Source organism: Pagrus pagrus (genome assembly GCF_965226575.1).
Source record: "Pagrus pagrus genome assembly, chromosome: 20".
In the NCBI taxonomy this organism is placed as follows: domain Eukaryota; kingdom Metazoa; phylum Chordata; class Actinopteri; order Spariformes; family Sparidae; genus Pagrus; species Pagrus pagrus.
In genome coordinates this window covers 18517971-18545654 of record NC_140207.1, presented here as the reverse complement: position 1 = coordinate 18545654, position 27684 = coordinate 18517971, and the positions used below count along the sequence as shown (strand labels likewise).

The window sequence follows — 27684 nt, the reverse complement described above, 5'->3', positions numbered from 1 at the left end:
TGGGGTGAAGTATTTAACAGATAGATTCTTATTTTGGTAAAATAAGGTAAACTCATGTCAAATCCCAAATCATGACTTTAGATGAAAACATTTGATGAGGAATGGGTCTCAGCCCAGAATTAACCCAATATCTTTTTCTGCAGATCAAGATTTTTTTTCTCACCGTAACATTGCAAGACATTTTCGTTTAATTTCTGAGGAAATAATGCACGGTTATTGATTCAAATCATCCGGAGTATTAAGGTGGCTGTTGTGACTCTAGTAAGAGTCTGGAGTCTGGAAAACCCTAACGGTAAGAGAAAGAGGTCGGCGTGCCACTTTGTTGTGTATTGAAGTTACAGTGAAATGTTGATCAAGTGTAATTTGTCTTTGGAAAGCTACTTTGCAGTATATTGTTGAGGAATTTAGGGAGATTAAATATCATTCACATTTAAAGTATGTCCTTCAGATCTAATCTTTTGCATTCTAATGTAAACATGGCTCAAATCTGGCTTGATAACTGAAGTTTATCTAGAAATCACTTTCTTCAATCAGATTTGAGTATTGTTTAGTTTTTGGCTTTAATTATGATATCTAATTCTCATGGGATTTTTTAAAATATGTTTTATTCAAAGGAACATGACCAGCAAAAGCTGTAAGGCGATACAGAGTTCATGAACTGATCATTTGAATTTCACAATATTTGAATCTCTCAGATTTGCACTCTGCCCACATACTGTAGAATCACCACAGTCATGAGCTGCCTATCAACATCTGATACAACATGCTAACGCGTGTTCTAAGAAAGTGCACACCATAGGAAGTCCTGGTGCAGAGGGCACACATTATGCACTCAGTTAATCCAAACTTAACCCCTGATACCAAAATCCAAAACCAACGTTTTTAAAAAACTAAAAATTATGGTCTAGATAGAGGAGCACAAACTGCAGTGTGCTGCCTCACAGCTGTGTAAAACTAGTGGAATTTGAGAAAGATTTCACTTTATTAAATGATACCCATGATTCACACTGGCCTTTGACATAGGAAAGACTGAATGTGACTATTTTAATGAGGCATGATGCGTTATATGCTGTGTAGCTCACATGGAAAACAAGAAGTTTTACAGAATTTAACACTCCAACATTATTGTTTTCATCTAACGGAAGAGAGGTTATGTTTTCTGATTAACTTACCTTCATCATGCTCTGCCAGAGTTGTAATACAGTCAATTTCTACCCCGTAGTGTTGGGAAAATGCTAATGTAACTTGCTGACTTGCATGACTACTAGATTCCTTTCAATGTTTCACATTTTCTCTATTGTGCTTAAACACCACTGGAAATCAAACTAAATCTAATGAAAGGTATTAAATAAAGTGGCGCTGCTGGAAGGCTATTGTATCATTGCTAATGATTTAGCCACCTAGGACTCATTGCTCAATAAAAAATGCTACAGATCTAGATCTGCACTATTTTTTATTTTCTTTTTTGTTGGAGCATCACTTTAAAACTGCAAAGGACAAACTCTCAGAACTATTGGTAAAGTAGAGGGATAAAGAAAACCACAAATGCTGCTGTGTGTTAGATGAAGGTAGGAACAGAACATTAAAAATTTAAGCAAAACCCCAAATGACTGCAGCTGTTCCACGTGGCAGTATATGTACAGTGTGCTGCCTGAGTTGCCCCGACCAGTAAACCATGGGGGGCAAGGAAGACTTTATATTAACAGAATCACTTAATGGTAATAAAATGGAAGACATACACAAATTAGCAAACAGTCAGATTTTGAATGACTCTGAATCTATTACTAAACCTTACTGATCGTATTGTCATTCTAGGAAAACTGCTTCAGTGAGTAAAACACTGTTGTCTTATTTATTAGCCAGTCAGAGGTGAGGGGGGTGATGACAATGAATGGCCTGAGCCAACCTTAAATGCAAAGGCATCTTTGACAAACTGTGACAAACTTTCAACCCTTTGTGGATTCACATGTATTATAACCATCCCAGAGTGAGTGTGTTATGGACTTACTCGCTCTCCAGGTGGGCCTGGAGGACCGTCATTGCCTGCTGTACCCTATTAAACACAACAAGAACAACACATCTTCATCAGTCAATATTTAGGTGTATCTTTGCACTACGTATATTTGGCATTGGCAACGATGGGAGCGTTGTTCTGAAATCTGTCATGATTTAATTCCATAAGTTTCATTTTATTCTAAATAAGGCGTTGAACTACTTGACTACCCAGTGAAAAGCCTACAATCAATGTATGAGTTGTGTTTTATTGTGATTAGAATAATTGGTGTACCTTGGGACCTGGTTTTCCTGTTGGACCTCTGGCTCCCCGACCGCCACGAGGACCCTACAAAGAGACAAAAACTAGTAAAACAATGTGGAAAATACAACAATCTACTTAAATGATGGCATGTGGATACAGGATGAGTCGAAACTAATTACTTGCATTAATCAAGGAAATAGTGGAGTGAAAAAAATACATACCGTTGGACCTCTTTGCCCTCTTGGACCAGGCTTGCCTGCAACACCCTGTTAGACAATCAAAGGCAAGACATTTTAGGCACTCACACAGACTTCCTATGTTTCATTATTCAACATTAATTCACTTCTGACAGCACTTTACCATCTGTCCTTCAGAAAAGGGCTGAAATCACTTCTAGTGTCAAACAGCCACAGAACAATTGGCTTCCTGTTCTAAATTAGCACCCTGTCATTTCTTCATTTCAAAAGATAAATCAAACTGTACTTGTGCTAAATAACATTTTACTAATCTTTCAGTACATTGAAGTGCACTCAGACGCATCTCACTTACCTTAGTCTACTAATAAAATCTCAAAAAGCATTTTTTTGCTACGTGTTATATTTCTACTGGTTGGCTGACTAAAGCAGCAGCCTGCCAACAAATGCTGCAAAAATATTACTATACTAGCTGGAAATGGCTCTCTGGCTTTGAGTCAACACTGTGACAAAATTTGATTTCATGAAAAAAAGCACAGAGTGTTTCATTTTGGCAGGTAGCCATGGTCATTGTAAGTGAGATAATGTACTTCAAAGTGTCCATTTAATGATTCTGATGTACTCAACAAGCAAAAAGCAATTTTCTTTCCACTACTTTATATATTTAATTTTATATTTATCATGTGAAATTGATAGTTTTTTTTTAACATTACTCTATGAATCAACATTTTTATTTGAGGTGAATGGAGAGCGGCCAGGACTATTTCATAGGTGTTATTAGTAAAACCTGCACCTTGAACTCTTTTCTGCATCAAGACTGTGTGAGTGAAACTTACTTTTTTCAAGCCAAGTAATGGGGAGAGGGGCTCAATGAAAGCACAATTGTTTCCACATCTTTTGTTCTCTCCCCAACATTGATTTTGCTGCTTATTTTTTGTGCCAAGTCACCATACAGAAGCCTTTATAATAGCAATCAATTTTCTTTTGTGCTGGGATATGATGGTGTGGTGATTTTCATACACAAACAGGCACAGTGTGTGTATCCAATGAGAGTGTGTGTTCTTACTCTGGCTCCTTTCTCGCCGTTGGCTCCAGGGAATCCAGGGAAACCGCTTGAGCCCTGTTAATGTGAGAGGGCGATATCATGGAGGGGAATGAGAGAAACATGAGTGAGGCAGAGTGGGTCAGGGCATGCATGATAATGAAGGCACATCCTGTATTTATCTGCACAATTTAGTAGTAATGTAGTGAAAGTTTTACACCAAAATAGCATCGTCTGCCTTCAAAAGAAGAAGAATATATCCAATTCAGAAACTTTCCCCACTCTGGTATCTCTAAAAATGTTTATCAAGCTGGCAGAACTCAGAAAGCTTCTCAGGAAATTATCTAAACTTATGAGTATGTGGGGAACACACACAGAGACAGAAACATAACGGGAAGAACAAACAAGCTTAGCACAAGACCTCTGTAAACACAAGACAAGGTGACGTGATTTGTTTCTGCAGTCAAACTCTGTGAACTGGGGATTAAAAAGCAGCTTACCCGTTCAGCAGCACCTCACCACAGTTTGCATTGGGAGATTCAATAAGAAAAATAATCAATGATATCTCACTATTGCTCAGTTATGTCTAATACCTTATTTCTAATAAGTCATTCTCTCTGTAAATAAATCTTGTGCTGTCAAACTTTGATTTACTTCTTTAGTTCATCTTGTTTTTTATATTGAGTCATTTTCACAAAGCCTAATTTAAAAAGCTTAAAAGTTTGTGAATTCTAAATGAAATACTTTGTTTTGCTCAACCTAACAACTTCTGACATTAGAGACATGCCATCAGCAATAAAATACACAAGGGGCCTGAACACTTCTCTTTGCAGTGTTCTGGTGAAGTACAAACCCCTGCCATAACAAGACAGTATTCAGTGAATGTCAGCCCCATGGGCAGTGCTTCAACATGCCTTTGGCATTGCTTCATCACAATCTGAGTGGGCAGCACCTCTTAACATCCACTCATGTTCACTTAGACGAAATGTTCACAGAAACTGGTTCCACAGGATCATCAGACATATGGGGTACGCTTTGAATCCACATGTAGAGTGGATGGTGACTGAGGCAAGTTACGGGTGAATATTTATGATACTGCACCTATAATAATAAACATTATACAACAGTATATGTCATCAGCTATTTAAAGGATCTGAATTATATAGTTTGTTCTAAGTTTTGGTAAACTCTGCTTAACTATTTCATCGAGCGAAAGATTGTTGTCCCATCTCTTTACATTAATAAATCACTTCAGAAAAAACTGTAACACATTTGGTATGACTCCACTGATTTCTAAATGAGAGAAAATGAGACCATAACTTCTCAATCTGTTCTCTACTAAACTCTAAGACACATTTTACAGTATGTGCCACCCACTTCACATTTGGCAGGAAATGTTGCATTGTTTTACAGCAACAAACAGAAGGGGGAGCTGTTGCTCCAGCACAATCACTGCTACAGCTTATGGGGTGTGTGAGGTGTTAAAGGGCAGATAGTGTTTATGGGATATGTGTTAATTTTAAGAACACTAGAGCAAACTGCTGGATATGGAATCTTATTACTTAACAAAAATTGTGCCAAAGTATTTGGGCAAAAATGTATTGACAATAATTGATGTTTAAAAATTCTATAACATTTTCTGATAAGATACCCTGAAGGGTAAGTTATAACTAATTACTTAGTAACTAACTACTACTAACTAGTTACTAACTAATTACTGGGGTTGCCAGGTTGTGAAGTATCTTTTTGGCTGTTGGTTTTAACCTTCCATTTGGTAATAATGAAGTAAAAAACATTTGGAATGCTTGTTGGTTTCTCACTTCTAATGAGCCATTAAGTCTGCAGTTGAAAAGTGTTGATATGTTGTTAATTAATGTAATTTGATCCGCAGCAAAGGTAAGTGGTCTAACAGTCAATTGGAGTCTTTTTGTTTCATTAATTAGCTGAAAAGATAAACAAATGTCACACTGGCAGAGGATAAACACAAGCCAGAGGTTTTATTACCACCTGGCAACCTAAGAAGTTGTTCTAGGTTATAGATTATAAGTGATCTATAGAATATTACATGATGTATTAATAAATGTAATAAATATGAATATATTAATAAATACGCCATTTAAAAAAGCCATTAGTTTGTTATCATGTAAAACATGCACAATGATCAGCACTAAAGCCCTGCTCCTCCCCAGGGATGCAGAAAACACTTACTGTAACTGTTTTAACCATCATGCTGTATGCATTAAATAGTTTATTTTACCAGCTGTTTTTACGACGTTACTATGTACTACAGTTTTATAATAATCTTATTGTGCATCATCCATTTACATGAAACCATTACGGTGTACAGTGTGGATGCTTTTGTTTGTCATTTTGATAACCATGAAGCCTTGACAGTTCTGATAACAGAGCAGACTGATGCAGATTCAGTCAGAAATGACAAAAGACAACATCCTTTATTGTGGTGAGAGCGACATCAGCTTACCTTAGGTCCTTGTCTTCCTGGATAACCTGGCAATCCTGGAACGCCCAGTTTACCCTGAGAGACAATAACAGCACGAGCAAAAAAAGCTGAAATGAAACTGAAATGAAAACATGGTGAGATATGATCCTTGTATTGGGTTTGCCCATTACCTTTTCTCCAGCAGGACCAGCTGGACCTGACTCTCCGTTGGGGCCAGCTCGGCCTTTAGGACCCTCAGGACCATCCTCTCCACGGGACCCAAGCAAGCCAAGCTCACCCTGTGACACAAACACACACAGAGAATATCAAAATGATTGTCAGTCACTGCCTCCATGTAAAGAACAAGGATCAGACTGGACATGCAGGAAGTTATTTGCACGACAGATAATTAAATTCCAGAAATGCTCCTCACCCGGTCTCCTTTGATTCCCATGTCTCCCTTGAAACCTGGGAAACCATCCTCGCCCTAAATTAAAACACAAAGAAGTTGTTGCATTTGCCAATGTTCAGTAATTTCATGATGTTGTTTAAAGCATGTCTTTTTTTCCTCCTAGGAGACATTGAAATTGACTTTTTTTTCCATTTCACTGGGCAACTTATTAAGTCTCCTGCTATTTTGTATTCATTGAACATCTGGTTAATATTCAGCCTGCTTATGTTCACTATGTGGATCACAGGATTGATGCTGCTATCTGCTGGCCAGACAGTGGAACAACATATGCAAGGAACTGTATTTCAATGCTGGTAGATGAGCTGTGCTACATTTACTCTAGCTCTAGTACCTGCACCAACTGATTTTAGGAATTTGGGTTTTTTTTAAATATCGATGCAATAAACTAAATACAATCATATAAATATATCTAATTCTCAGATATACACATTTTTCAAACAATTTTAAAGATCCACTGAATGAAGAATTTATACAACAAAACCAAAAAACAATTTTGTGAATTTTGTAAATGAACAAAAAATGTTATCCTCAAATTTACATAATCAAATGGATGCTTAAGGACACTTTTCACTTCAGCCAAACCTCTGTCACTTTCCTCTGACACTTTCTCTTTCTAGTCTGTCACCTGTCCATGTTTTAAACCCTATCTGATGCATTATGCATCACCGAGCATGTCTGTTGCCAGAAACTCGCATCACGAAGACCACACACACACCTACACACACACACACACACACACACCTGAGGTAAAGCACATCCTTTATTCATAACAAACCCATTCTCCTCAAGGTTTGGCTTTTGAATCTCTTGCCATAAATAATTCAATACAAAAACTGATATGAATACCTGTCATTGTAGAGAACAACGTCCCTCAGTCAGATAATAGATTTTATACAGCGGCATAACTGTATCGATCTTAAATAAATGTCACACATATTAAAAAGAAGCCTAGTTTAAATTCCAGATGGTGACGCACACAGTTGAACACTTCAAAAGCACTTGAGATGGATTGCAGTGTTCTTTGAAACCAAAAGCCTCGAGCATGACAGCTTTACATTCAACACCTGATTGAGGGTCACTCCAGCAAAGTGTCTGTCTCCACTGAAGATGGCTATCGACTGACCTCTGCATGGTACTTTGAGGCTGCAGCGGCTGTCCACTCCAGTTCAAAAGAGTTAAAACGAATTTGGGAAGGCAGGTAAACACAGTATCTGTGACATGAATATATTTACAGGCTGTTCCAAAACTTTGTTTTGCTGGCTTCGCCTTTATCACCAAGTGAAGTTTTGACAACCACTGTCAATTTGGAGAGCAGCAGCCAAACTTTGTCTGAAATAAACCCACCGGATTCAGTCTGTTGATTCAACTTGGCAAATCTATCTTATTTGTACAAATAAATTGTTTCCAGTATTTTCATAGGTCAGAATATTTACTTGTATTAATCTTTGTTGACAAAACTGCATAAATCTCAGTCTAATCTCAGTGGCTATAATCTGGGTGGTAAATTGAGAAATGATGTGGAAACAATTCAGCATGTTAAGAAGTTTATACCTTCTCTCCCTTCCCTCCCTTGAGACCACGAACGCCGTCGGCACCCTGTTGGACAGGAAAGAGAGATTAATGAGCATTACAAACATAAGAGAAAACAATACAATTATGCACAATAGATTAAAGGATGGGTTTTATAACTAGCAAAGGAATAAATAAGGCTGATGAATCAAATTTCCACATGAACCAAATTACCTTGACACCACGAGGGCCAGGATAACCAATAGGACCCTGTGGACCAGAGGGACCCTGGAGAAATAAAACATAGTGTGAGTGTCCAAATACAAACAAAAATATAATATTACTGGCTCTAAATTATTGTTTTCTGTTACTATAAAAGGTTTGTTTAAATTACAATCTGATTACATAAAAACACGTGTTTCTTTTTAACACTTAATTCACATGTATTGACTACAAATACATTATATTTCATTTGGCAACTAACCATACTGTTGTCATTTGTGTTGTTTGAGCTAGTTAGTTAAATGTAGCCCATAGTTGGTTAAGTACAACTAAAAGAAACATTGCAATGCTTCTGAATAGTGGGATTGAATGTGTTATGTTACTGTATGTGAGTGATATAAATAAAAGTAATGTGATTTATCAAGACTGAAATGTAAAGTTACCTTGTTGTCCTTTTTTGCTTAAATGCGTAAGACTTGTCTTTGGAGTACATTAAAATTAGTTGCTGCACATTCTATGTTAACATTTTTAAAAACACTGACTTTGGTACTTCTGCCACACTGATGCATTTTAGTCACAGCAGCACACACACACCTGCACATAGTTTTCTAAACACACGTACCTGTGCTCCTTTCTCTCCAGGTGGACCCTCCTTACCAGGATGACCCTGCAAAATGAAAATCAAAAATACTGAATAAGAAGCAAATGAATGTTTTTCAGCTATTTGACGCAACAATGTATGATGTTGAAGCATCAGTAATGAGAACTGGTGTCACCACAATTATCTAAGAGGGGGAAAAGCCTTTGTGTTGTCTAAGATTGCTGCTATAGATGGCATGGAAAAGAAATAAATCTGAAAATGAGAGCAAAGGGGAGGCCGAGATGCTAGAGGAAAAGCTTGTCATAAGGAGCTAACAAACTAATGCGCTTCATTGTTTAGAACTCACACCGAATAATTGCCTTTTAAAAGCAAAGCTGACTCATGTTGATTCCATATTAAAAAGGCCCAGCATCACAACAACAACACAGGATTTTCCCTTGCCTTTTGTGTGAAAGACATATCAGTGTGTGCTACATGGTGTTTTTATCTGCTGCACCGATTCACTTCTGTGTGTTAATCAGTGAAAGAGATGATGCGTGGTCTTTGCATATGTGTATGATTGGAGTATAAGGGCAACACAGGAGTAAAACTAAAAGTAAGTGATGTTGTATATGTCAGTAAAGAAAAAATTTACTTTCTCAGTAGCAGGTTGAGGCAATTTAATAGCCACAAGCGTGGTGGCCATTGGTGGTGTCAGTGATGGGGCAGGTAGACATGCGCATACAAACGGCTCTAATACACACCCTCACATACAAATATGGAAACCTTAAGCTGCGAACACCTGGCACTTCCCATTTTTAGATGTGAGGCTAAGGTAGAATGCTGTAAATCACCAGGCTCTGGGGCCTGAGGGCAATTAAGGGCTGCCTGCTTCTTGAACTTACACGCCTCTCCTAGCGAGGGCAGAGACAGAGGGATGACATAAGTAATTGCAGGTCGAGAATAACAAGACTCAAGGGCACATTATTATATTTCTGCTGATGAAGAATGCCATGAGAGATTTAGCAGTACACCACACAAAGGCAAAAAAAACCATTTATACACAGCGTATCCACAGTACACTGACATTTTGCGTCAGTCATTTGTGTGATCCACTTAACTATAAGAGCTTCAAATATTTTTTATTATTTTTTAATTATTTTTTTTCTATTTTCTTCTAGTTTCTACCTTTTTTATTTTCAATATAACTTACTTGAAGTGGAATCTATTTTTTTTTTCCAAATGTACTAGTGTCATTTCAAAGTCACAAAGTTACAGATACGAACTTCATTTTTTATTGTCAATATGACAGGTTTAATTATGCTATGCTGATATCTGCACAGATTTATTTTCTTCAGTATTTATATGCATTTTAATGCAAAAAATTATTTGCCCAACCTTAAGAAAAAACAAATATTTACTAAAAAAAAGCATTATTATTATATTATTTACTTATATAAGTAAAGGCAACATATGTAAAGTTACAGAGATTTTTAGTCATATCAAATCATTTGAATGGAATACACATTATAAATCAATAACATTTCGTATATAAATATGATTTATCCGTTTATGATGGCCAGTGATAACATTTTTTACACATAGCCCCACACCTGTCATTGGGTTGTTCAGCAACTTGCTTTCTGAAAATGGACTAAAACCACAGAACTGGCTGTAGAGTGAACAATGTCATGTACTATGTTACCTGCAACCCACTGTGTAATAGTTTGATGAGGATATCTCAAGTCATCAGATCTGGTATAAAAGGGTCATAAACAGGTCAGGTCTGTGTTGGAGTTGTGGATTGAACACAGTTACTTGATTGACCACATTACTGATTCACTCAAAACTGGTTTTATAATATATTCTGTATAGTTGTAAGACTGTCGAACAGATATGTCTTTTAAAGGAAAGAAGTGTTTCAGGGGGATTTTCAGAAACTAAAGTGTCTGAGGTTTGAGTGTATGTTCTAGGAGTAAAAACGTTATGTTTCTGTCCGTGCGTGTCTGTGATTCTGATGTACTGTATGTAGGTATATAGGTGATAAGAGCACGCACAGGAGGCCCATCAGCTCCAGGTAATCCAGGCAACCCCGACCTGCCCTGAGGTCCCTGTATAAGGAAAAGAAAAAGACAAACAAGGTCAAAGATTAGAGGTTACAAACATGTCTCAGAATTCTGTAATACATAGGGTGCAGAGCAGAGTTTCTGCTCTATCTGCTGTATCCCCGTCTAAAAAGCTGCACATATAACATTTTGGGACTTTTACTAAGTAATTTGAAGTTGGAATTAAGGGAGCAGTCTGTTCCCAATTAAACATCACCTATTAAATTTGTTTAACTACACATGTTCAGTTTCAGCTAAAAGGCAGGAAATTAAATTTCAAAAGACAGAATGGTCAGCTGCGTTCGGTTTAAAACACAGGAATCAAATGTTAGTGATTTTGAGATTTATAAATAAAGTATACTGTAGTATAGGTCACATACTTTTTCTCCAGGTGGTCCAATGGGGCCTTGAGGACCAGGAAGACCCTATAACACATAGACACATAGGTAGAAATGAGAGTCTGTTGCTTTAGCAACAACAAGCATGCTAAAACACACAAACATGCACACACATACACACACACACACACACACATACACACGAGCTGGATAAACTGAAGAGTTTGTTGGAACTGTAAATAGTTGAGCTAGAGAAGGAATGTCGTGTCTTTCTGTGTGTGTGTGTTCATGTGTGCGTGTGTGTGTGTGTGTGTGTGTGTGTGTAAAGAGGGGGGTCAGTAGCCATATTAGCATCCAGTATGCTTGTGGTACTGCACACACTTAAGTATTTCTGCATGTGTTCCCATATATTTGTTTCTAGGTGGCTACCTGATGTGTGCAAGTGTGTTTCTATGTGTGTGTGTGTGTGTGTGTGTGTGTGTGTGTGTGTGTGTGTGCATGTGTTGCAGGCTAATTTGAGGCTTGCTCCAACAGGTGTGGAAGCTTTGCAGGAATTCCACCAACAAGACTAAGATGCTTTCAAATGGATCAACCCCGTAACACTCCCCTTCCAAAGATAACCCCTAAAAAATATTTGAGACAAATGTGTGTGTACATTTTATCTCTCCAGGTAGAGAAGGAAGTAATAGAGGAAGGGTGGGTTGAAGAGAGGAGGAGCAAAATCAAAAAATCCAAATGAAGATGATCATCTTCTTTGACAGTTCGACTTCTGATTATGTAGTACAACATTGCCTTTTACACCTGGAAAGACAAACAACCTCTCAACATGCTGTCAGAATAAAGCTGCTTAACTGTGCATTTAATTCATGAGCTCACAAGCTGTCAACAGTGAATTCAAAGTAAATCTACTTTTCTCAGTGTCTGGAGTTTGTAATGGCAGATGCAGACAGCAACTAAAACAAGTGACTCTGTGGCCATGGTGCATGCAGCATCTACTCCGCACTTTGTCTTTGCTCCTGTAATGGATGTCATGAGTGTATGATTGATTCATTCACCTGTGTCCCGGGGATTCCCTGCTGCCCTGGTGGGCCTGGTTCTCCTTGTGGGCCCTGAAAAACAATGGAGGCTATCAAAACTAGGCACTAAACACTAGTCTCAGAGGCAATCCTCTGTCCCAAATACTGATACTTGAATTGCGCACATCAATGTCATTGTCACAAAACAGGCATGTTCCATCCAGCCTTCCAGTGCCCAGTAAACTCTCGCTTTCAATTTGTAGAAGATAAGTCACATACGGACTTAGATACAGTAACTAACTTAATTAGAAATAAAATATTAAATGGCAACATTTATGTTTAACATTGTACAGTATATGGCCCTTTATACATAATGTAAAAAGGGTGAGTTGTAGGGCAGATATAGTAGTATTTACCGTACCAGTCAAAACCAAACATGAGGATAACATCCAGCAGTGTATACTTGTACTCTATTAACCATCATCAAACTAACTGGGGATAAGCTCATTCCAAAAGTTATTTGATTAAATAGTTAGTGACTTTTTAAAGAAATGTTTTTTTCTGTATCTACCCTGCTCCATCTAGTCTAATATGAATGCTGCTTCTTAGCTGACTTGGACTGTGGACCTTCTGTATTCCATCGTATAGAAAAACCCTAACTGACACAACATGTCATATAGTTGTTTAGACTGACTTCTTTGACTGCCAGTGCAGAACTCTGTGGAACTGCCTCTTAAATTATGGATTTCTTTGACTCAAAAATCAATCAAAAAGTAGCGCTCACCCTTACGGGCTACTGCTGTCTCGTTAAATGTATTTAAGAGCTTGAAGGTGCATTTTTGACCCTATATCTACATGTTATTCAGTAGCTAATGTAAATTTCACATCTAGCCTGTTATTATACAGTACCTATTATATAACGTTCATAAAAAGGCACCGCCACAATTTATCACTTGCTCCTGTGCTGCCTTAAAAGAGACTAATCTTCTTCTCATGTGCTCTGAGGCATTGGAATGACCTTTGACCTCCCAGCTACATCTTAAAGGGTTTTTAAGAGCCCAATTATTTACTGTTTTCTATACGTTTAGTATAGAAAACCGTCATGTACAGTGCAGGTAGCTCCCTGAAACTCTGCCGTCTTAGGAACGGACAGAGCAACTTTTAAGTCAGTTTACTGAGAGAAAGTTGTGTTCATACCATGTTTCCTTTGGGACCTGGAGGCCCGTCAACACCAGCAACACCCTGCAAAGAGACAAGTGTAATGTAACTAATGTACACCTATTTTTCAATTACAGGAAATGATTAGAGGCAAGGACGATAAAGGTGATGGTACGTACAGGAGATCCAGGGGGTCCTGGAGGACCACGAGGTCCCAGCAAACCTCTTGGACCCTATGAGGAAGGAGAAGCAATGACTTTTATTCTATACTCAATGCACTGATGAATAGTTATCAGTAGGACACTTGTAGTGTACTGCTGGATACTAAAGCAGAGATCAGACATCAGCGACTACTTGAAAAGCTAGATTAATGAGGATATTGCTGCATCATGTTGGAAATCCATATGTTTGGGGATGGCACCAACAGCAGAAAAGCCTTACACTCTCGCCAGCTAATCCTCTGGGCCCGATCTCTCCATCCTCGCCCTAAGGGAAGAAAAAGACAAACGTTAATCGAATTGATCCCCACTGGAAGGCTTCTATGTTTAATACTCTCAGATTTCAACAAATAAAACATTAGGTAAATACTGGCATGATATATTGAAACATATCAGCTGTCACCATCTATAATCTCAAACTCTCCAAAGCCTGTTAGAGCCCGGGATTAATCTCAGCTATCAGCAAACATTGTTGAATGTAGCAACTGCCTGGGGGTGGAGGTGTGTGGGGGGGTGGATAGTTAGTTTCAGGGGGCGGAAAGGCTAAACGCAAACCCTCCTCCTTCCCTGTTCATAGTCCCCACCCAGCTGCAGCTGCCTGAGGGCTCAGCGCGTGGACCACAGCTGATGTAACTGAATGTGGCTCACCTGAGTTGAACGCAATTTTCTTTAAAGTCAGTTAAAAGAGGAAGTACTTACTCTCTGTCCATCCTCTCCGGGGGCACCTGGGGGTCCCATTGGCCCTAGCTCCCCCTAAGATAAAGAGAGAAAGAAAATACAAGAGTGGAGAGTAGAGAAAGAGAGATAGATGTGAGTTAATTCATCATTTTTTGAAATGAATAGGCCTTAATTAATTAATCTTGATTGCAAGCATTCTTAACCAGTCAGCTCTGGGCTTGTTTCATGTGCAATTATTTGCAATTAATAATTTGCTATTATTTTCTGAAAAATATTTGTATACTGGACACATTTTGCATCATTTTGATGCTGATTTTATTTGGAAACCTCATATTTTGCTGTGTTTAATGCCTAACAAATTCCAATCATATAGTTGTACTCATGGGGAATTCGTTGTTTACTTTAAAACTTTTTTGTTTCTTCTTTCTTATAAATCGCTTAGTTGTTTTTATGAAATTATTTGCGAGTGCATCTGCCTCTTTCCACTAAAAATATATGTCCCTACTACACAGTGGTTCACTACATTGGGGTGAGAGGCGTATTTGAAACAATGATTTGGTTTTCCTTACATACAAAACTTTTTGTAGAGATACAAAGCCCTTCGGTAAATCATAGTAATCTAAGAAGACAAATCCCTTATAAGTAAGGGATTTGGTTTCAATGCCAGTTTTTTGACTTACCACAAGAAGAAACAGCATTTTGCCCATAAGCCTAAAAGCATCTACAGGAGTTGTTTCTCAGGCAAAACAATACTCTGTTGTTCATTAGGACTCCTTCAAAATCCAGTTCATTATTATGCTTAATGGTCAATTCTCCCAGTGATTCAACTTCAAAAGTATCTACAACAGGGAAGGACTAAAAAGCTGTTTCTGACATCAAAAATGACATTTTGACACATGATTTTGACAGAATGAACTTGTGACAACTCACTCTGTGTCCCTTTTCACCAGGCAGTCCAGGGAGTCCATCAAAGCCTCTGTCACCCTGTATAGACACACATCAGTCATCAGCACCATGGGCTGTAAAATGCTTGTAGAAATACTTTATGAAAACAATACACTTCGTTATTAGTCACATGACCAGGAAAGGTTGTGTAATGCCATACGGTACCTTGCCGCCTGGTTCTCCAGGCATGCCACGGGCCCCGTCAGCTCCGGCACGGCCCTAGGAGACAACAGCAGAAAGAATGACACATACAGATAAAGACCTACATTTTGCAGTAGCCAGTAATTGAAATGACTTTGGGGCAAAAACAGAACAACGTCTAAAAAACTGCTAAAGGTTTATAATTGTGATGTCCCCTTCATTTTGATTCTGTTTTCAAATACCGACATTTTAATGACACTGTCACGGCCCGTATGCTTGTGTGTTTATTCATTTGGATCCCCATTAGCTGTTACCAGAATAACAATTACTCTTCTTAGGGTCCAGGTGTTTTGTTTGCTTGTGCAAAGTCTCGTTAGTTATAGAAGAATGAAATACCTTAAATATTAATCAGTAATCAACTGTGTATGGAACCTGAAGTAATAAACAGTGTGGGCACCAAATACAGAGAAGTAGAGCAGCAATAATGCTGAATAACACAAATTACTGGCTGACAGAATTTTAAACAGCAATAAACAAAGAAATTAATTAAGAAATCAAGAGGTGGAATTAAAGAGGACTCTAAACTGACGACAACAATGGAGGAGAAGTTCTCACATGATAACTATTGAAAAGATTACCAAAACACAGAAATTACAAATCTGAAATATATTTCTTATTTTCATGTTGCACTGATGTTTGTACAATGCCTTTTTGAAACTATTACCTCTAGTCCAACACAGTAGTAGATGAGACGTTTAGCTCACAATAGTCCCATGAATCAAATTTGTATTACTACTTTGCCTATCACTGGTTTATGCTTATTAGTAACCAATTAGGTCAAGACGTTTGGCCCTGCACAGTGACTGCACCTTGACACTAATTGCGTCCCAGATCCAGAAACCATTTTCCCATTTTGGCATTTTCAGACAGATTAACTGGCCAACCATTGATCCGAGGATTGGAGGCAGTGCAGGCCTTTAAGCACATATCAAGCAATTGTTTGTTGGACTGCAAGTAAGCCTCTCAGCGTTTGAGCAGTGACCACAAGTACAAACAACCACACAACAACAAATACAGAGACATGTGAGCACACACACACACAGCACAGTGAGAGGAGCAGGTCGTTGAGTTCACTCACCCTCTTGCCAGCTTTGCCAGGTTGTCCTGGAGGCCCCTGGATGCCACGGGGGCCCTGCATGGACACATGAGGACCACTTAGTGACGCATAGGACTTATAACTTGGGATGTGGCCTTCATTTACTGGTGAGGGTTATTTTCAAGCATTATTATTCAGATCCTAACTTCTTACTCACCTGAGGACCAGGGTCTCCACCTTCACCTTTCAGTCCAGAATTACCAGGAAGACCCTGAAGAAAGAGAAAACAAAGCAAACATAAAGACGCTTCATTCAAACCAGGACACATGCAGTATACTACAGGACAGAGGGGTAAAAAATAAAGTAGACAGCAGATGGCGATGTTTAGCTGAATATAGACACTCTTCTGCATGTTCACCTGCAGAATAATTAATCAACATATTCCTTTTACTACAGACACATGAACTACCTGAGAACTCAAATGAAATAACCTGAAAACAATATGATCCCCTTAATTATTATAAATTATATCACTCTCCCAAGATGTCTTTTCTTTAATTATTGATTATGTGCAGCTAGTTCAAACACTGATGTTGTAAAGGTTTGTTTTTAGCTTATCAGTCATTAGCATCAGCTTGAAAAGTTTTGTGAATTTATCCTGATAGCTCAAAACATCTATAGCCTAAACTAAAGACATGCAGGCACATTAACAGAACTGGTTGTCTTTTGGCATATACTAAAGTCTAAAAATGCAATGTTAAATTGTTGGTGTAGGCAGAGATTTGGGGCATATACTATAATCTGTCTGCAGACAATGAGGATGCATTCAAAGCTGGTGATTAACAATTGCAGACAGACATCTTAGAATCATAAATAGCTTGAATGAATGAAACGCTGGGTTTTAAACATGCAATCAATCAAGGAGTGAAACATCTTGGAGAGGTACATTTGCAGTAGATAAAAGCCAAATACCCACCCGTCTTTGCATCTACTTATTGCCATATTCATTTCAGATTAATATGCTTGGCCTTTAGCCAGAGAAGAGCAGATTTAACAGACGGTAATTCTTTGTGTCTTTTGCAGGGCCTTTTCCTGCTGATAAATAGTGGATCGTGTATCAACAAGCCCAAGAGAGAGGAGGAGGGAGGGGGGCAACAACAGAATGAAATTTTCTTGGCAGCTGGTAGCACCAAATAGACAGGCAGAGTGGCAACTGAGCCACCAAGCACTGATGCAACAACATGTCCAAACAAGTAATCTGGATTCTGCTGTGTCTCTACCAAAAATACTAAAAACTACAAACTACACAAAGAAGATATTTTCTTTACACAACCGTACAAACTTACTGAATTTTAGTGCTGAACTCCAAAAAGGCTATTTTTGAAATGTTAGCGAAAGGCTCATACTATCAAGCTTGTGACTTTAAGTATCATAACAGTGATCTCAATGGATATCCTATGTGCTGCATATGACAACTTTAAGGATCATATGTATGTAAGATAGGTTGACTAATAAACATGCGTTGAAAAAGCTCTGTTGCCAATAGAATAAAGAGCCAAATTCCTAGAAACATTAAAAACAGTTAAAACAAAACAAACAAACAAGCAGACTCACCACTGGCCCAGATCTTCCTGTCAAACCCATTGGCCCTGGGGGTCCCCTCATGGCCAGCTGCAGGGAAGGCACACACACGAGAACAAGGTCAAAAACCACGCAGTATAATACTTTTAAAAAAATCTACTCTGTCTGTGTATCTACATACTGTAAATATAGCATATATTATGTGCACTTGTAAAATGTTGTTTATTTCCACACTTGAATTATTTTCCTTTCATCCTGTGTCATGCTTATATTTTATACATAACACCTTGTTTGTGTTAAATGCTATTTATTATCCATGCCATGGTATGTTTGTGATTTTTTTGTTTCTGTATGACCATCATTAAATGTCATTGTTTTGATTTGCAGGTGTCCATCACTTTTTAAGAGCAGCTGGAGCTTGTGTAAGTAAATGACCAATCATATTACATATTCCCAATAACATTTTCATCATATTTAAAGTTTAATGAAAAGTTGGCATGGCATTCTTAATTCAAAATGTTTGTGCATATTTTGCTCATTTGTTCTCTGAGGTCCTTCACTGTGCAGTTAATGTGGGATATTATGCAAGAATCCAACGTGACTCCTAAATAACAAGTGCAGATTTTCCCTTTTCTTCAAACTGCCCAATCCCACATGTACACAAAGACTTTTTCTACACCTGTTGGTTTAGCCCACACGCAGGTCAGGGGCCCCTAAAGTATTTTTAACAGTCTCTCCTGTCTGTCCATCTGTTCAAAGTGGAGCTTTTTTATGTTGTTGCTCTTCAGCCAGCTCGGCATGTCTCCTTTTAGCCTTGCAAGGCCAACGAAATGCAGAGTGTCCCCCCTCCCCTCCCCACCAAAATACTGTCTCCTTCATCCTTCCCTTCCTCTCCTCCTACAGCTGTGTGAAGGGAGCAGGGCGGGGGTTGGGGGTTTGTCCACAGCCTTCTGGCTTCTCAGTGGCCTTTTTAATGTCCTTTTCTACCTACTCTGGCCTGGGAGAGGATGGCCTGGGCTTGAGCTTCTTGGGCCGACACCACTGGACCCTTCTCACCATCTCCACCAAAACGGAACTGTTGAAGACACACAGACACAGGCATTTAGTTCCTATTTCTGTTTGTCATCACTATCTAATACCAAATAAATTAGCTTTGTAATGGAATTATATGATAAAAGGTAGCTGGAAGGTAGTATCGGGTTGGGTTATTCTGAGCACTTACTGGCAGCATCAGCATAGTACCAGGAGGCCCTGCCAAACCATCAGCACCAGGAAGACCAGCACGACCAGGAGGACCCTGCAACACAGAAGAGACATCACCACAATAATAAAATTATCAATTTTAGAAGCTCAAACATAGCATTTTAAAAAATAGAACATTAAAAAGGACAACGGGATGATGGGGATTTAGATTTCCTCTTTCTGTATGACATTTAATGTATATGTTATCATATAAAAATAGCTAAATTAATAACATAGCTGGATTAAACTAAAGCTTCTCAACTGCCTACCTTATTTTATTGGCTCTGTCAGATGTCGCACATATGCACTACTTGTGGTTTTCAAGTATAACGTTTGCATGTGGGTTTAATTTTAACAAATTATGATGGTGTGGATAACTGGTATCCTTCTTGAACACTGTCAGAATGTACCACAAAATTACAAAATGTACAAACACATGTTGTGACATTGCTTTGAAAAATGCGGCTGCTCCTGAGTTCTTTTGGATTTGACTCTAAAGTTGTGCCACTACGGTGGCAGTAATATGGAAGGAAACACAAACACAACCACATACTTTCACATGCACACAGATGGAGCAGTAAATGCAGGAGGTGTGCTGTTTGTTAGTTTGAATAACATGTGCTCCTCCTCCTCAAGCACACATAGACTCTGCCTGTGCATCTGTACACCACGCTACTGTCTACAGTCCAAAACCAACATCCTTTTCCATGAATTCTGGTGTGCATGTTCGTGTGTGTGAGTGTGTTGCATGTCTAGGGAACCGAGAAGGTATAAAGAGCAAAGTGTTAAATATGGATACCTCTTACTGAGGGAAACCCAGGGCAAATATCATCCTTCATATTATAATCCTTTAAAAGTTTGACCATAATAATTGACCTGTTTGAGCTCACTCATATGTCACACCTTTTAGGTCTCTATATTCTACTCTACTTAGGTCTTTATGCATGAGCAGTAACACTAGTCAATAATGAAAATAATGGACTCTCAAGCATGCCACAACACAAAACTAATTATGGTTCACTCCACTGACTCAATTTTGTTCTATGTTGAGACACAGTTATTTTGCTTAAGGGAAGTTGTAAAAACCTGGCTGTGTTCAAACTGGCATCTATTTCCCAGAGTTTGTTTTTAATTAATTTAAGTCATGGTTAGTTCAATTTCACCCCATCATAAAAAGCATAAATATTGTTGCTCTCTAAGATGATTCTTTACAGCAGCAATGCATGTGGCACCTGCTGTACAGATGGTCTTTTACCTGAATACCAATCTTTTTTGTGAAAATAAAAAAATATACACACTCAAATCATCCATAGTTGCCTATTAGATCATTGGTTGTGGTGCTGCATGCTCACATTCAATAGAAAGCTACAAGCATTATGTCAATAGACAGATAATAAGGTAAGGTCCTTTTAGTAGAAGATTGCTAACATTTACCTACGACTACAAATATCATTCAACATGAAAGGTTTTGCATGGTGTAGTCAAGTCATTGAACTTCCAGTTGCACTTTTCTTTGATTTTTGGTGTCTGCACTTTTTGACTTGGTAAGCTGACCACTGGGTTGACCTATGACTTGATTTTTTTTAAATAACTTGATCTTCACAGACTAGTCTCTTAGTTATAGTCTAACATGCATAGTTCCCTTCTTTCATGAAGTAACCTTAGCAAAAGTTCCTATGTGGCCATACTGTGTATATGCACAAGTACTATACTGTATGTATAACTAAGCTGACACATTCTTCGTTCATATTTGTTTTACATGCTTTTATCGAATGAGTGTCTATCTAAGTGTCTGTGATAGCCCTGCACCATCATTGATCACATGAACACACATACTGACAGTACGCACATTTTACTGAACAACCTGCTGTGGCTGGTTTGGGGACATAAATGACAACTTACCCTGTCACCAGGATCTCCAGAAGTGCCCGGGGGTCCTTGTAGGCCTGAGGGACCTGGAAGACCCTAAAAGACAAAAGTCATGCTAGCAGACCACCAACAGGCAAGCTCATTAAATTCTGACAACAATGGTGCCTAAATATGCTCAGGTTTTTAACAATATACTCACAGCTGGGCCGGGGGGTCCTGGTGGTCCTTCAATCAGCATGCCCTTTTAAAAGCAAACACATTGTTTCACACCACGAACACTGTCCTGTGCAACAGCAGTACAATAGACACATTCAGGGTGAGTCAACAAATTCTTTTGCAACTTTTGGGCATTTGACCTTTAGAAATGGTCTTAAAAGAAGTAAAACCTGAAAGCTGTAGTTCAGGAGTTAGCTTGATTTCACTTGATTTCAAATCATTTGCAATTCGCGATAAAAGTGAGAATAATTCAACCTAACGTGACACAATCATATCACTTTATCACATCAACATTGACTTTTTGGGCCTTACAGGTTCAATAACAGCTGGCTCGCCCTTTTCTCCCTTCTGGCCAAGGACTCCTCCAGCACCAGCAACCTGTAGTTACAAAGCAAGCACAGAGGTGACATTCTTCACACAGCGGCTACAGTCCACAGGTGAATGGACAGCAATGATGAGCAATGGTGACTGAAGAGGCTTCAGCCAGTGAAAAGAATGTGTGTTAGTGCTTCAACAAACTTTATACAGTCAAACAATAATCGTATACCCCGTTGAAACTACTGTAGCTACATCAGAGGCAGAGAGTGAATCAAGATTTACACAATGTGTGATTACATTATGGAACAAATCAGGCAAAAATGTTAGTCATAATCAGCAAGAATAGACCTCTAAGTGCTTGAAATGGAGCAATCCTATCATTGCATTGCCATTGTGCGGTGTGGTGGCAAACAGTGTTTAACACCAACAGGTCATGCATGTGAGCAAACCTCACAAAACAACACAAAAGGAGACATATACAGAGACAATAAGAGACGATGTTCCAAGTGAAGTTAAGTGTTTTCATTCTGTACTTTGCACAGCATTGATAAATCTATATAAATAACTAAACACAACTGTGATTTCATTAGTGGTAGTGAATTAGTTCAACTATGTTGGGTATTTGTGTGTTTTGAGAGAGAGAAGGTGGGATGAGATGAGAAGTAGATGGGTGGTGGATGCATAGAGCAACAGTAAAAAGGCATTTAAGACCAATAAAGTCCTTGCCCTCACATTGTAACAATACCCAAAGGCATATGGACACAAAGTTGCGTTTGATGTTGTTCTAAAAATCGGTAAATTTAAAGAGCACTAAAAAAATGTAAAATGCCTAACATAGAGACAAAGTAAAGACAAGGATATATGTTAAATATTTATATACTGTGACAAGCTGTGACTGTTGACTGTGAAGGCAGAGATCAAACGTTTGGGTACGAGGGGAAGTAAAAGGAATCCATAACATCCTGAATTGTGTGTGTGTGTGTGTGTGTGTGTGTGTGTGTGTGTGTGTGTGTGTGTGTGTGTGTGTGTGTGTGTGTGTGTGTGAGAGTGTGCATGAATGCGTGTGTGCGTGCGTGTGGGTGTGCGTGTGGGTGTGTGCTTGTTAAAACTGCAGAGGAGAAGAGTCAGGGATCAGACTGCTGAGAGATGAAAGGGGTGGTGGGGCGGGGACGACATGTCTTGTTGGGTATGTATGGGTGGGCTGGAATAGCCTGATTGAAGGCTGTGTATGAAGGGAGATGAAAATGGAAGAAAGAAGAAAATAATGTGTGAGTAGCCCTGTTTCCATGTAATTTTCAAGCAAATTTGATGCAAAACAGTCGCATTTGCATCTATAATCAATAGAAGTAATCAGTTAGACCCTTTTCTAAGAAAACACAGATGCAAGCATTGTTCCTATCATAGCTGTCAATCCTTAAAATACCAATCACACACCAGTGAGACATCAGCAAGACTCCACACTCAACATGTCAATGACACATTGCCAAGCAACCAACTAAGAAGGCGTGCAGTGGAAGACAGAGCGAGTCCATAACAAACACAGAGTCCCTGACACGTGCGTGCTGTTCATGCTCACACCCATCAATCACCAGGTCAGGGTGTGCTACTTACGGTGCTCTCAGAAACGTCGGTTTCAGCAGCAACCCCTGGGCCCACCTCATCATTGTAGTTTGCCGTGGGTTTGGAAGGTGCCGTGCCATACTCATCATATGCCCCGTAATCATACAACCTGTTGTCAACCCCGCCCAAGTCATACTCCTTTAGGTCATATTCCTTAAAGTCGTATGCACCAGTGTCCAAGTTGTCCACTGTTTCTGGGACAATGGTGGGCTCCGGAGCAAGGGGAATGGCCTCGGTGTCATAAGCACCAACAATTTCCTCCTCCACAGCCTTTCAGGTGTTTGCAAGTGGAGAAGGGGGAAGCAATGGTGAGTAAATACAGATGTTAGTTAAGCAATTAAGGCAAATATTCTACATTTAGATGTTATTAAAGCAGAACATAATTCAGCATTATATGCTCAAAACAACATTTAACATAGCAATGGTAACACCTTATTTATTCCAAGTACAGAAATCTTAAGTTATCTTAGAGGAATGAAGAAAATATCTGACAGTTACTGGTCTGGTAGTGTTGTGTGATTGTAATTTGAATATGGACAGCCATTTATTAATCACTGAGGACATGTCTAAAAAAAAGGGGGCTAAAAGCTCAAATATACAGTGTTTAGCACTGAATCGTGTTTTTTATATTGTACTACTGATTAAGTATCTGCATTAACAAGTCTAGAATAACACTGGTATTTTGTTACATTTACTGCATGCTCTGTTAAATCATGAAATACAGTAATGCGATGATCCCTTAAGCACACCTCAGTTCAGTAAATATGTTATAATGTAAACAAATAAATAAAATGTTACCATATTGACTGAATAAAATCATTAACTGATGATCCAAAGTTTGTTAACTATACATGTCAAGACAGAGTTGATGCTATCTCAGCCTTCTTTTCTTTCTCATCATACAACCAGATATGATATACTGATACAGACAGTAAAGAAAGGCTGAAATAGATTTCTGAAATGACACAAACAGCAGCTTACATCAACCATCATATTGTAGTAATTGTGCAAATACACAGAGTATACATATATATAGAGAGAGAGTGGGATTCAGCTCAAATTTAAATTTGTTGGTCAATAAATCTGTTTTGACGGAATATGACTTGGGCCTCCTGTGAGTTTGCACTGGTACACTCTGTAATTGGCACAAGTACTACAACCACAATCACTTGGCAAAATGTTTATTTCTTTCATTCCAAACTGTGATCACTGTGGATTTAGCTTTGGAGAGCAACATAATGGATGCAATTACACAGTTATTATTGGCAGTACTCCATTTGGCCAAATTATACATTTAAAATTCCCTGTAGAATCACATCCACTTTGTCAAACACTGCAATATACAAAGCACATTCATAGCTGGCTGTGAGGAGATTTTAGCCTTTCTGATCATAGTTCTTTAAGAGGTTTTTAGCAGAACTGGTGATCAAAACTAAGCTTATTATGTGATGGACAGGGCATATCGTTAAACAGATAATTTTCAGTATTATTTGCTCTATGTGGCATTGACTGAGAGAGGCTCTGTCATCATTAATGGGGGTTTTTTTTATCTTGGATAAGGCTGCAAGTCTTGTCAACTCTCCACTCTTTGTGTGGGTAATAAAAGCAGACAAGCCAGTGTGACTGAGGCAAACAGCACTGTCTTTAATATCAGAAAACATATTTCTGGCTCTTGGTAAAGGAGCACATGTTACTCTACTAAAAGTCACAGCGAGAACAACACTCTCTTCTAATCATAATATTAACATAGACTAAAGTAAGCATGGCTCATACTATAGTGCCTCATACTTTTAAGTCACAATTGCTTCCATGTGCCTCACATTTTTAAACAACAAGGTTAACTAGCAGTGTCACAATATGTCAAATGCGTTGAAGAACTTCCCCTGTCCATCAGTTCTGCCACACACCAAAATCTTAGTAAATCAAACGACACATCGATTCACTTGAATTGTTGTGTCTTTGTCATTTCATACCAGACTTCCTTGGGTAAAATCTTCCTGGCTCACATTTCCCAAAACACTTTTTTAAAAGTAGGTGAGAATGAAGATGAAAATTACCTCATTGGGTCCGCTCGTGGCATAGGGAGACTGAGTTTGAGTAACATCTATAGTTCCGTAGTCAATGTCTGTATTGTAATCTCCTTCTACAATGTTTGGCTGAGTCATGTTGAAAAAAGGAAAGAAATATAAAGCGAGGGTTAACACAAAGGCTCAAACCAGAGGTTATTTGCTAGGGGTCCTTTCAAGCTGGCTACAGTCTCTGCTACTTCTACACAGAAGAGGTTAGGGAGCTCTGTCTGCCATCAGAGATTTTCCTTTTCAGGCAGGAAGATCTTGATGGGATCTGGTCTTTTTTTTTACATGACCGTTTACCCTAAAATTGCCTCGGGGTCGTGCTGGCGCTGTGGCCTGGTAGCCAGGCATCTGTCGCTTCTTCTTAGCTGCAAACTTTTTAGCTGGTGATTTTTTGGAAGCCAAGAAGTTTAAGGGCTTGGCCTTAGTTTTACTGAGGGACTTTCTGGTCTTCTTCTTTTTCATGGAGACACTACGTTTCTTTCTCTGGAAGAGGGGGCGGCGACAAAGACAAACATGGAACATTCAAAAGTGGAAATGATTTAAAGGCACAATCAGTAACTGTTGTACAGTCTTTTCTAAACCAACTGTCAGACCCCATGGGCTCCACCTTCCAGTAATAGTGCAGTTAGAGTAGTTGCATATGGTATTTTTTAACACGTTGAACAGGTACACCAACTATCCTAGCTACAATCAGCAAGTTGACTGTGCTATTGATTAAGTGACAGTTGGACAGAAAGGGTGCTGTACAACAATGAAGGACTGGGCCTTCCATGTGACATACAGGAGACTTTTGGGGCACATATAAGGATATTTCTGGGACAGATGCAAAAACAGAACACAGGATTTGCCTTTCAGCAACTCTTTAGAGCTATTGTAATAATAATCATCATCATCATCATCATAATAATCATAATAATAATAATAATAATAAAAAGTAATGTATACAATAGTTTTAAAGAAATGCTGGAATGCAAAAAATACCCAAAGCAAGTGGCATTTTACCAGTCAGAGAAGGCAGCAGCTTCATATACAGACACAAGGAGGACTATTACAGTATGTGTACATGCACACTCATAATTCTACCTCTGCTGCCTGACTGTAAGGTCATAATCAGAGCAGGCATAACCAGGTCAGGACACCTAGATTATGGCTCTTTCAATTTAGCAGGGCAAATCAACACTTAAGGCTGAGACATTCTAATCAAAATATTATCATGAAGCTGACTACTGTACTCCCAGTTACTAGAGTATTAGTGTGCACATAAACATACCATTTAGACACACAGACAACATACAAGACAGACTGAGGGATGGGATTGGTCAATGACAATAAAAATAAATAATAAAACATTAGAGGAGAATCTTTTTTTTCCTTTCCTTTTTTCATTTACCTGTGGTTCAGAATACTCATCGGTTGGAATGATGTCTGTGGCTCCCTCAGAGTAATCATAGAACTGAGAGTAATCTAAATCATCAGTAGTGTACTGGAGAGGTCAAGAGAGAGAGAGAGAGAGAGAGAGAGAGAGAGAGATGGGGAGGCGAGAGAGAGAGAGAGAGAGAGAGAGAGAGAGAGAGAGAGTGGGACGAAGAGAGGTTTTAGTGTTAGCATTAGCATCAAGGATGCAGGCTGCTGCTTCAGCAAGAAGATGATACATGTAGTACATATCATCCTGAGCATGCTACAAGTTAAAGGCACAAAAATGTAAATTACTATTAATGCCAAAATATATTTGAATTGTGGTAATAATTGGTGCAACAGAAAAATGGTTAGATGTTGAATAATGTAAACGTGCATTATAAATCTTAGCATTTTATGAAATATTACAAGACACACAATGTAATGCTATAATGTATTAAACTGTTTCATTTATGACATATGAACATTACTATTATAGTCCAATAATAAAAAAAAACATCTTTACCTTATGAATACACAGTCTTACCACATTAGATAAAGGTCTTAATATGTGAATAAAATGAGCAAATAGGTGCTAAAACTAGCCGTGTGGGTCTTAACCGACAAACATGTAAGCAGATGGGCTGTTTAAAAGCTCATAAAACAAAGGAAAGCAACAGGGAAACCTCAAAGACAAAAATACCAGCTGTATTTCAGGGATATCGTAATGGAACTTTCTCACTGCAAGCATGTAAATTACACGCTTCAGGCCTTCTGAGCTCAGCTAGATTAGAGGGGTATGATTTAAAGAAGTGCACCCTCCTTTAGTAATTTAGTTCTCTCGCAGTTCCTTATCAAGGAAGCAAAAATGAAACTATACAATATGAAGTGCAGGGAAAACCCCGACCTCTAGTCATAAAAGTTTATCACTCCATGCTACAACTTGGTAGAAGTCTG

General features: G+C 38.6%; 1 protein-coding gene across 6 annotated transcripts in view; it reads right to left on the bottom strand.

Moving 5' to 3' along the window:
- Positions 1-27684, bottom strand: part of col11a1a (collagen, type XI, alpha 1a) — an 82567-nt gene that overhangs the window by 34769 nt on the left and 20114 nt on the right. For 2 of the 6 annotated variants that reach the window (XM_084340308.1, XM_084340309.1), the window contains exons 6-35: positions 26723-26815; positions 25315-25413; positions 23249-23527; positions 21632-21697; positions 21303-21344; positions 21137-21199; positions 19215-19289; positions 18984-19067; positions 18026-18082; positions 16629-16682; positions 16454-16507; positions 15340-15393; positions 15160-15213; positions 14251-14304; positions 13775-13819; positions 13513-13566; positions 13373-13417; positions 12215-12268; positions 11202-11246; positions 10774-10827; positions 8759-8803; positions 8149-8202; positions 7957-8001; positions 6367-6420; positions 6125-6232; positions 5976-6029; positions 3518-3571; positions 2479-2523; positions 2288-2341; positions 2009-2053 (exon numbers count right to left, since the gene is read on the bottom strand). In XM_084340308.1, the coding sequence (XP_084196434.1) occupies positions 2009-2053; positions 2288-2341; positions 2479-2523; positions 3518-3571; positions 5976-6029; positions 6125-6232; positions 6367-6420; positions 7957-8001; positions 8149-8202; positions 8759-8803; positions 10774-10827; positions 11202-11246; positions 12215-12268; positions 13373-13417; positions 13513-13566; positions 13775-13819; positions 14251-14304; positions 15160-15213; positions 15340-15393; positions 16454-16507; positions 16629-16682; positions 18026-18082; positions 18984-19067; positions 19215-19289; positions 21137-21199; positions 21303-21344; positions 21632-21697; positions 23249-23527; positions 25315-25413; positions 26723-26815 (1983 nt within the window). The remainder of the gene's footprint in view (positions 1-2008; positions 2054-2287; positions 2342-2478; positions 2524-3517; positions 3572-5975; positions 6030-6124; positions 6233-6366; positions 6421-7956; positions 8002-8148; positions 8203-8758; positions 8804-10773; positions 10828-11201; positions 11247-12214; positions 12269-13372; positions 13418-13512; positions 13567-13774; positions 13820-14250; positions 14305-15159; positions 15214-15339; positions 15394-16453; positions 16508-16628; positions 16683-18025; positions 18083-18983; positions 19068-19214; positions 19290-21136; positions 21200-21302; positions 21345-21631; positions 21698-23248; positions 23528-25314; positions 25414-26722; positions 26816-27684) is intronic. The other 4 variants (XM_084340311.1, XM_084340310.1, XM_084340312.1 and 1 more) reach the window with 4 other exon arrangements.